The 10,630-nt window shown below is 38.3% G+C and overlaps 1 protein-coding gene across 1 annotated transcript in view; it reads left to right on the top strand.

The window, feature by feature from the left end:
- Window positions 1-2,672: 2,672 nt before the first annotated feature.
- TBC1D15 (TBC1 domain family member 15) overlaps window positions 2,673-10,630 on the top strand; it is a 35,456-nt gene continuing 27,498 nt past the window's right edge. The window contains exons 1-4 of the mRNA XM_009273238.1: window positions 2,673-2,687; window positions 7,868-7,966; window positions 8,226-8,300; window positions 9,046-9,184. Coding sequence (XP_009271513.1) covers window positions 2,673-2,687; window positions 7,868-7,966; window positions 8,226-8,300; window positions 9,046-9,184 — 328 coding nt within the window. The remainder of the gene's footprint in view (window positions 2,688-7,867; window positions 7,967-8,225; window positions 8,301-9,045; window positions 9,185-10,630) is intronic.

The raw sequence follows: 10,630 nt of genomic DNA, 5'->3' as shown, positions 1-10,630 counted from the left end.
GCGGCACGTCGCAGCGCCTCCCGCCCGGCCCGGCCCGGCCCGGGCCGCGTCCCACGCCGCCCTAGCTCTCCTCCGGGCTGCGCGAAGAGCCGGCTCCGGTGTAGGAAGAGGCCGCTCTCCGCCGAAGGCGCGCAGCCCCGGGGCCGGGGGCTGGCCTCCGCAGAGAGGCTCTGAGGCTGAGCTGGAGGAGCGAGACTTGTCCCGTCTACGTGGTCGCGTGTCGTTGAGGTGCTCGTAGACGTTACTGGCCTTTCTCCTGGCCTGCGCGCTGGTAGTGTGCGGGTACCTGCCCCGGGATGGATACGAAGCCTTGTCAGTCGGATAATTTGGTAATGCGAAGATTTTGACATGCCGCCGATCCTTGCCGAGTGTTCTTGAATGAAACAGTAGAGCTTGACAAGGATTCAAATGTCTGTCCTGGTTTGAGGTCACAGAAGGGAAGGTATTGGCAACCATCTCTGCCTCCCTCCTCCCCCACCAACAGATCCGAGTTGGGTCCGTATGGTTTTATTGTAGAAGTATTTTTATTCCATGACTCTGTCTTCTAAAAGTGTAACTTTGCAATGCTGGGCTCCTGAGCACGTGAATCTTTCATCTAGGATTTAAAGTCTCAGTGCAGTGTCTGACTCTGTGTAGCCAGGGTTAGAGCGTGGTAGTCTTCAATTTCACTTTTCCAGCATATGACAGCAAATGATTATTTCAGCTCATGCTGACCTCGGTGTAAGAGAACATTTGTAATTAGCCATGCCTGTGCTTCTCGGAGGGTGCTGAGGAGTGCACTTTGCTAGCAGGAAAATTCAGTAGAGATCTCGCATGTGCCAGTTTACCATATCCATTTCAACCAGAGCTGGTGGAGCAGGCAACATGTTCAGCTGGAGTTGTTACAACTTAAAAATAAAGTTCTTTACTGCTGTTAGGTGCTGTAAATGTAAAGATACCCATACTGTCCTCCCAGCTGTTTCTAGCTATGCACATCTAGTTTTCATGTATACAAGAGAAAAGTTACTCTTGTGGTTTTGTCCATTTTAAGCTCAGTCCAGCAGTTTATTGGATGATGGTGAATATTTTAATTTTGCAGCTTTTTTTTCCCCCACATAGGTTTTTATCAGGATCTTCTTCAGGAAGTTTTTCCTGAAAGCAGCTATATTATCGTAGTTTATATGAGAGGCTAAAACCATTGTGGATTAGTTGTTTGCAAATTTGCTATGTATTCGTTGTTCCTTTAAAAAAAAAGTCTGTTTGCTTGAGACTAAATCTCTTAAGTCGTTGCAAAACTCCGTTTCAGTTATTCCACGTCCACAATACTAATGCAACTTGTTAATGCAACTCCTAATTCAGTAACATTCTTTGCCATGTCTCTCTCGATACAGAGAAAAAAATGACAGTTGTGTTTTCTCAGACTTCATGAAGTGGCTGGGCTGGTTTGAAGTTTCACTACTCGCAGTAGGAGCAGTTCCATCCTCCTCTAGATCTCCCCACCTGTGTGTTGCACTTCTGCTTGCTTGGACACTGTACTCATTTGATCTCTCAGTGATTTGATTTAGCAAGCTGCAATAATACAAAAAACTCTGTGTGCTTATTTTTGGCTGGGTTAGCTTTCTGTTGGTCTAAGGAGCACACTGGATCACAAATTGTTCCTTTGGATGGCAGCAGGATTTTAGAAGGGCTCACAAACTAGTGAAATTTCACTCCAGGTGGAATAAACACAGTGCAAGTTGGTACAGACCCAACATTCTCACTTAAGGCATTTTGCACTTTGGTGTGTTTCCAAGCTATGGATGTCCTAAATTAATTACACTTTTCCTTCTGCCTGTGCAATGTTGTAATGAGGTGTTTCAGGTGGTAGATTTCTCAGAGAGTAGTAGGCATTACTTTGTGGGGTGCTTTAGTCTCATTTGGCAGATGAGATCATCTTATCACACAGAGTAATGTATTTTAATGTATATGTTCTTTTCTGCAAAATATTACACAAAGTAATTCCCATGGAATGCACATGGCAATATATTAAGCAGCTGGGATAGCCTGTGTTGTCTCAGCTTTCACGAAATCTTGTTTCAGCAAACCGTATAAGGTTGTGGTTTCTATTATACTTTTACCCTGTTTGTCTTCCCCTTCTCTACCATGTCTTTTTTTTTTCCTCCTCTACCACGTCTTTTTTTTTTTCATTTATTTCGCAGACATCATTAATATCAGTGGATTCACAACTTGGCTATTTCATATTGTCTCTGGTTTCTGCTCCATACATTAGTGGGATCTGAATTATAAATTTGGTTACCTCATGTAATTGTATGCACTACGTTACTTGGGATTTTTGTCCTCTTTGTTTTTTCTTACTGTTTCATATCTCAGAAGGTTCTTTTCAGTATTTTTGTCTATATGGTTAACTCGGTTCCAGAAAACTTAAGTTAATGCTGTTGAGTTCTGAGTCATGACTCATTCTTTATTAATGATCATCTACACTAGAACAGTGTGAGCTTCAGTTTTTTGCCCTTTCTTAGAGTTGCCAGTTTTTTCTGCAAGTAACTTGGCAGTAAGGTCTTTTCGTTTTCAGTGCTTTTGACTTTATGTATGAAAGCAGGTGTATTTTCTCTCTTTTTGTTGCTTAGCAAATGGCAGTTTGTTTTCCTTATTTCAGAGAACTGACTCTGGATTCACCCTTATAACCGAAAACCATGTTAGAAAATGAGGTAAAAAGTTGTGTATGGGGAGAAGTACAAACTTCAATTTTAGTCTGTCGGTGTATAGGCTATTATTACAGCTGGTCTAAAGAGTAATGATTTTTGTTTTACGCTCTTGGATTTCACAGCATAATAAGCTGGAGATGTGAATTGTCCATGCCATGTCCTTACAGTATTAAGAATGATACCATTTATTTCTCAGAAAATGTTACTGGGGCAACAGTGGGACTTCAGAAGGTTATTTTCTGCTGGACATGGAATATAAATACTTGAACAGTTTTCCAGAAACTTAACTAGCATATGCCATGACATGTAAACTGAGCCTACATCCTGCCTCTTCCGTCTGTTTTTTATAGTAGGTGGGTAGACAACTATTGCTTCGTGCAGCTTTCTTGAATTTTGTGCTGTGGTTCCCTGTTTTTACAGACCCTCTGTCAGTATATGAGATGGAATAGCTGTGATCTCTGTGTGGCACAGCGCTTTTAATAACTGATTAGAATGAATTGTGAATTTGCCTTTGACTTCCGTAGTACCTATGGAAAAAAAAAAAACCTAACAGGTCAAGGTGGCTTAGCAGAATTTGGGGACTCTTGCATCAATTTTTAGCTTTTGGTAGGATTCTGAATCAAATAGGCAACGGGTCTAGTTTTCATTCAATAGAACTGGAAAAACAAATGTGGTGCAAGTCACGCTTGCAGGCTGCAAGCATGGACTTGCTTGACAAACAGGAAAGACCTATGAACATAAGCTTCTCGGGCACATATTATTTCAAAATTGAAGTTTTGATATTATTAAAAAGTAATATTTAAATCATACAAATGTCTTTTTTTCCTACTTTCTCCATCATTTCTTTATAGCAAAAAGTTGCCAACTGACTGCTTTTACAGTGATAAGTTTCCTTAGGTAGTCATGCTTATGACTTGAAGAATTTGAGAAACCAAACATAAGCTTCTCGGGCACATATTATTTCAAAATTGAAGTTTTGATATTATTAAAAAGTAATATTTAAATCATACAAATGTCTTTTTTTCCTACTTTCTCCATCATTTCTTTATAGCAAAAAGTTGCCAACTGACTGCTTTTACAGTGATAAGTTTCCTTAGGTAGTCATGCTTATGACTTGAAGAATTCGAGAAACCGTAGATGGATAAATCTGGAAACTGTTTTGCATAGAACTAGCTTTAAGCTAGTAAGGTGTTTGAAAACCTTTGAGTAATTCTGATATACGTACAGCTACAAGACAGAATGAAAATTTGTTTGAAATCAAGTAATTTTCAAAGTTGTTTAGCTCCTGTCACATGACATCTTCATTTGCTTTGGTTGTGTTGGTGTGTGCTTTTGACAAACGCTCTCCTGTTCTTTTTTCATTTGTGTTTTTGTTGTGGGACCAGCAGGGTCTGGCTTTCCTGTATGTAATAACATCTAAACCTGAGGAACATGCATCTCTGTGGACAGTTCAACAGATGTTTGCAAATAGGTATAGAAGAAGACAAAACTACCGTTGTTTAAATCTGTAGTTAGGCCTTTCATGGCTGGACAACTTTTTTGGCCTCAAGCATCTAAACAACATAGGCTGCTTTTCTTCCCTGGGGTTCTGTTTCCATGACCAGTCAGTTGACTATGCAGAGCACGGGTTTCTTACTGGGTGGAAGGGCTGTCATACTGGGCTGAGGTTTTGATTAAAATCCTATGGATATGTCGACTTATCTAGTGTGGTGTGCACTTAGTAACATGAACTTGTCTTTTTTCATGATGGGCTTATTAATATTGTGTAGACTTAGAGGAAGAGTGATAACTCTAATCATATGACAAGAAAGTGAAAGATTGACTCCACCTACTTCTCACCTTTGAAAAAGAGACCATGATGAAATATGTAAAATAATGAATAGTACAAAACCAGGGTGAGCCAGTAGCTTGTTTTTCTGTCTCGTATTACAAGAAGCACAGTCAACTAACTGAACAGATAAGCACAATCAACTAACTGAACAGATGACGTTCTTAAAATTGTTGAATTCTTTCACGCAGTGGATAATGAGGCCTTTCTAGATCACACATCTCTATCACTGAAGCCAAAAACTTATCAAGATTTAAAGGAGATTGAGTTGCTTTCCTATGCAGGGGGTGTTGACAGGTAATAGTGATGCAGGTTTTGGTTGGTTACTTTAACTGCTAATAAGGGGGCAACGGGCTTATTATCCTGCCCTGCTCATATCTAATTTCTTCTACTGTCTCCATACGTACCAGGATCTCGGTACATAGATTTTTGCATGCGCACCTTACACTAGTATTTTAATGATGCTTCTGATCATCCTCCAACATTTACTGTCTGTTCTCCCACATCTTATTTCAAGACGCTCATCTTACATGTTCTGCGGTAGCCTGCTGTTTAGGCAAGCGGCAGCGTTTGCTGTATTGCCTGGTTTCGAAATGTCTGTTTTCCTGGCTGCTTAAGAGGTCCATGTGTGCTGATGGACCAGACGTTTGCCTGATTGTTGGGCTGTGGAGGCACTGAGCAAATTCCTTTGTGGGCCACGTGGTGTGTGGCGTTGAGCTACACAGTCTTACAGCAGTTGTCTACCGATGGATGGTTTTTTATTCAGATCTAACTATTGGTATGCTATCTTTCTATTTGATACTTCCTTAGTACTTATTACTTGCATGTGTAATTTAACGTCACTTTCCTTCTTTGAATTGACTAATAGCTTGGCAGTGCTGTAATACCAGAAAACAAAAATCTGTCACAAACTATGTTTTACTGTAAGGTGCTATAAGAATACTTAGTAGCATTTTTGAATTTTCAGCTTGCTAAGAACACTGTGTGAAATACAGCCGTCCAGTGTAGGTAATCTTCAGGTGCTACCACTATAAAATCATATTCTCAAAGTCAGCTTATACAAATTCAGTTATGGAGTTATCTTACAAAGTACTGATAAACAGAGCAGCTCAATATTTCAGATAATTCAGAGATGGTAACTTCCAAAATGTTTTGCAGTGGGATAAGCTGTTAAAGCACTTCCTAGATACTCTTTTGTAAGATGAATGCCCTATCTTTCTTCAAATTAGTTACATTATTGCATCTTCTAGATTCCTATCTATGCCTGACTCAACTTTTTTCTTCAATGATATAACCGAGCTTAAGAAGTGCAATTTTTTTTTATATTAAATACTTGATAACAGTTGGAAAAAATAAATACAAGATTGCATTTGTTACTGGATAAGAATAAATCCCAATAGCTTGGCCTTCTGGCTTTTCAAACTTGGAGAAGTTTTTCTCTTGAGTAACAGTAGGAGGGAAGTAAGCTGCACTGTGAGAAGTCCTGTGTTTACAGATACCCTCCAAACTTCTGAGCACATTCTCGCTGCTTCGGTTTTATTGCCTGTTTTGGTGGAGCACGGGGCAGGGAGCTGGATCTGTTACGCAGAGCAATGTAGAATTTTTCAGTTGCATGACAACTGCGGCATTGGGAACACGTTTTCTTTTCCCGTGAAAGGAAAGTTTTGTCCTTCTGAGAGATTAATGGATGGAAAGTAATAAAAACAATTATTAGATCGCATACGTTCTAGACTGAGAAGGTATACTTTGTGATACTTACTAACATTATTGGCAGAAATGCACTTCTGCCAGTATAACTCTGATACAAATAGGTTTTTCTGGAACAGCTGTCCCAGTGATTGATCACTTTGGTTCATACTTCTGACTAGTTGTGGTGATAGATTGGGTCCAAATAGCTAGAAGGTAAAATCTAAATAAATTCCAAAGTTGCCTTGTTTAAACAGGGACTGAATTTGAAAGCAGGTATTTGGTAGAAATAGAGGGAGGATCTTTTTTGACAGAAAGGAGAAAAAGCTGTAATAGAGAAGAGGAAAGAAGGCTTCCGATATCTGAAAGGCAACTTGATGTTAATAATCCTTCAAGAGGGAGATTATACCAAGTGACCTCTAGAGGTCTCTTCCAAGTGATATTTCTGTGATTAAACAGGACACTTTAGACGTTTCTTGCTTGTGTAAAGTGAAGAGAAGTTTAAGAAGTAAATCTACAGCAGAAAGGACGAGTTAACTGAATTTTATTGCTATTTTTAAGCTCTGTATTCTTGTCTGGATAGTTAAGCTTACACATCTAAACTTTCAGTTTACTGGCCTGACTGCATTTGTGATTTTAAAAATCTGACAAATGAGTAAGTTGAGAAAAAGAGATACTGATATTTTAGTACCAAAGAAATATAATATCTGTCTCGGATTAGTTAAGAATTATTAGGTTTTGCCTTTAAAAATATATATTTCTTAAGGTGGTGTTCGCAGCTTGGTTTGAAAATTAACATGGTTATAAAAAAATTACTGTTAGTATTTGATAATTTCACTTCCACAAAATTGAAGTTTGGTATATTAGGGACTTGTCACTCTTCTTTTAGAGTTGTTTAAAACAGAACCCATTTACATTGTTTATAGAGCTTTTAAGAGTATGTATAGCATGTGGCTTTGAAGAGCCTGCTGAATTTTGACAAACAAGAATTCTCTGGTTTTCTTTTTTATAAGAGCACGATCAGAATACTGTGAAGAGTTTTGTAAATGCTTAAATGCAAAAGTTACGTGGGCAGTGTGTACTCCTACAAGCCTCTCTTATCTGACTGTCACATATTCTACCTTTGAAATGGAACCTTTCCCATTCGCCCTGAATGTATGATTGGGCCATTGTTTAATCCAAGGCTGCAATTTTTTATTTCTGTGGAGTTCATCTTTTGTACACTAAACTGTCCATTTTTAATTTAAATTAAGGTTATAATTTCAACATGCTTAAATGGCAAGTGGGGGAAAGGCAGACTATGTAAGAAAGCCTTTTAATGTTTTAAAAGCTGTGTAGTATTTCCATATGAATCTCTGCCCACTGATTTAAAAAACACTAGGTATTGAATGCATTTTTTGTGATTTGCTGGCAAAGTAGTAAGAGTTGGTGTATTGCTTAGAGAGTAAATTTAACAAGTTCCATTTTCCATTGTTTCTTGACTTAAGTAAGTGAAAGACTCAGATCTTGGGGGTGGGGAGGAAGGAAAGGTAACAAAACCCCTAACAAGGTAGAGGTGTTCACTTCAACTTACGTAGGTAGTAGGCAAGTCAAAAAGATAATGTGTACCACAGGAGAGAGAAACAATTTTAAAATCTTGTTTTTTATTTCATTACCTGCTTTGTTATAGGTTGTATATGAGCAAGAAGGAGTTTTCATTCATTCATCCTGTGGAAAAAATGATGATCAGGACAGCTTAATAGCAGGAGTACTACGTGTCATAGAAAAGGTATTTGTATAATACGGTTGTGGAAACTTCATATATTTGTTGGCGAAGCATGTAATGTGTTTGGCAAATCTTGAATGTCTTTCAAGTATAGGATTTCATAAATGAACAAACATCACATAATGTTTGACATTGTCTGCATCATTTTTATATATATATGTGTGTGTGTGTGTGTAAGTTGTGCCATAATCATACCATGAGTAAACAGGGATATGTACTTTGTTGTGTAGTATTGAATGTTTTATGGTTGGTTGTGTTGTAGGAAAATGAAGTAATAGTAGACTGGAGGCCACTGGATGATACTTTGGATACTTCTAATATCCTCTGTGCTGGAAAGGTATGTTTGTTAGTTACCAGTGTTCTTCATTCTGTTTCTCCAGCGATTTTATTTTCTGTTAACTTATGCATAGATGATCTCATAACTGGAAGCAAAATCTATTTATGTGATTATCGTTGGCATTAATAGCTACATGTGGGAATCATTTGTGCACTGCGGCCCAGTTCAGGTTATTTGGATACATGTGTAGGTGACTCTATTTAGTTTTTACTTGGTTCATATAGAAAATAGAAGGGGACTATCTGTACGAATAGTAAAGACCAAATGAGTGTATTGCGGTCACCGGTCCCCCTGCATCTGCTATGTTGTAGTCTGGTGATTCACTCTTCATAATTAGACTCAAAACAGAGAGGTACTGTTCCAATGCAAAATAAAAATAGAAGTCTATGGAGGTTCCAAGATCCAGTGATATGTGATGTTTAAGCAGTGTTAAGAGGATGTGACTAAAGAAGAAAGATTTAAGTTTTACATCTAAATAAGAAGTTTGTTATGTTGGTAGAGTCTGCGAGAGAGGCTGGGATATTTTAGTACCATGTTGAATTTATTAAGTAAATCCTCTTTTCTTAGTCTTAGTCATAAGTCCAAATTTCCTGTATTGAACTGTACCATGTTTCTTAGGATTTTAATACTACAGATTCTTTCAATCTGTGAAAATGAAGATGCTTATTCTTTTTTTTGAATCTGAGAAACTAGCTCAATTTTCATGCCTTGTGTTTTTTGATAGTCACTTCTTTTTTTTCCTCAGGATTCCAGTTCTGTTGTGGAGTGGACTCAAACTCCTAAAGAAAAATGTTCCCGAGGAGCAGACCGTCCAAGTAGTTACGAAGCAGAATGGGACATGGTCACCACAGTCTCTTTTAAAAAGAAACCTCATTCAAATGGAGGTACTTAAATAAGTGTGGGGTTTTTTGTTTTGCCTTTTTTTTTCTTTATGGTAACTTGTAACTGAAGAATTGCCCTTTACTTACAGTAAAATGGATTTTATTAGGAATTGAAAAGCTGGGAGTCATTTGTGGTAAGAGGTGAATCTCTGGGTGTGGAAAAAAATTCATAATGGAATACCTGCCATCTGCCTCCGATCTAATTTTTTATTTAAATTGCTAGAGAAATGTATTGAAAATAAATGTTAAATCTAACTTCTTGCTGTGACGATCATTAGATGATGTAGCAGTTTTATCTGCATTGGGCTCTTGCATTCTTTCAAACAAATGAAATTTGAACTAGATGTCGTGTTAGAAAGGAAAATGAAAAAATAAGTGGTTTACTACTCAAATGCCTTTCCATACTGCAACAGCAGGGGGAGATGGAATGTATAGTTATGTGGTACATGGGTCTTTTTTTATATGGTCTTTTTTACTTTGGCAAAATAATTTTATAGCTACATCATTTTTGTTATAGTGTCTCAGTAGATACACTTTAAAAAAAAAAAAGCGGAGGAGAAAGGACAGTGATTCTCAAGTAATCTTTTTTCTCTGATTCTCCTGTAGTATTTTTCTTTATAATACTTGTTTTCCCTGTATTATTTCTCAGGCTATAACTGGGGACCATTGTGCTTGTTTCATCATATCTGTGATGGTTTTAAATGCCATCTATATCACGTATGAGTGCAGGGTTTGGACTTAAGATTATGAATGTTTTTGGGTAAAGCACAGTCCTTGCTCCTAGGCTCTGTGTTTGAGAGGAGCTTTTAGTGCTAGCATGATATAAAGCTAAAACCAGCATCTCTGACAGACATAGGGTGGTTTATTACGTCACTGGTTTGTATTGATTTTTCATCTCCAGGCGTCGGAGTACATCTTCATCCAAAGTGAGTGTCAGTGAGCACTACTGACTTGGATTACGCTCTTTGCCCCTTCTTGCTTATTTCCAGTTTGGGGGCAGGCCAGGGGGTGTGCCAGATTCCCTCCAGGCATGCTGGCAATTTTGTGTCCTCTGGTAAAGTAAGCTTTAATCCCTTCTCTTTGAATGGATGGAGTCTTGCTCGGAGTGTATACATGCTTGCACAATATGGGAGAGAGGGGTGGGTGGGGAGATTTTCAATTTCTTCTTCCTTACTTTGGTAGCAGTCTTACAACATGTGCCTAATACTGTGTGCAATATATAGCATACAGTATTGTAATGTATATTACATCACACGTGTGTATATCACACAAATGTTTAGTTTGAGTAAGTAGTACTATCTGGTGGAGATGCTGGTGGGGTTCAGCTTGCTGCTGGAATTTGATACAGCAGTTGTACATTTAACTGCTGGATATAAACTGTAGGCGCAGCTTTAGGGGAGCAGTCTGATGGACTTGCTCATTATTTTAGAAGTCTGTAGAAGGCGAGGA

The sequence above is a fragment of the Aptenodytes forsteri genome, unplaced genomic scaffold (assembly GCF_000699145.1).
Source record: "Aptenodytes forsteri isolate BGI_AS27 unplaced genomic scaffold, ASM69914v1 Scaffold366, whole genome shotgun sequence".
Taxonomy (NCBI): Eukaryota; Metazoa; Chordata; class Aves; order Sphenisciformes; family Spheniscidae; genus Aptenodytes; species Aptenodytes forsteri.
This window is presented reverse-complemented; position numbering and strand designations above follow the sequence as displayed.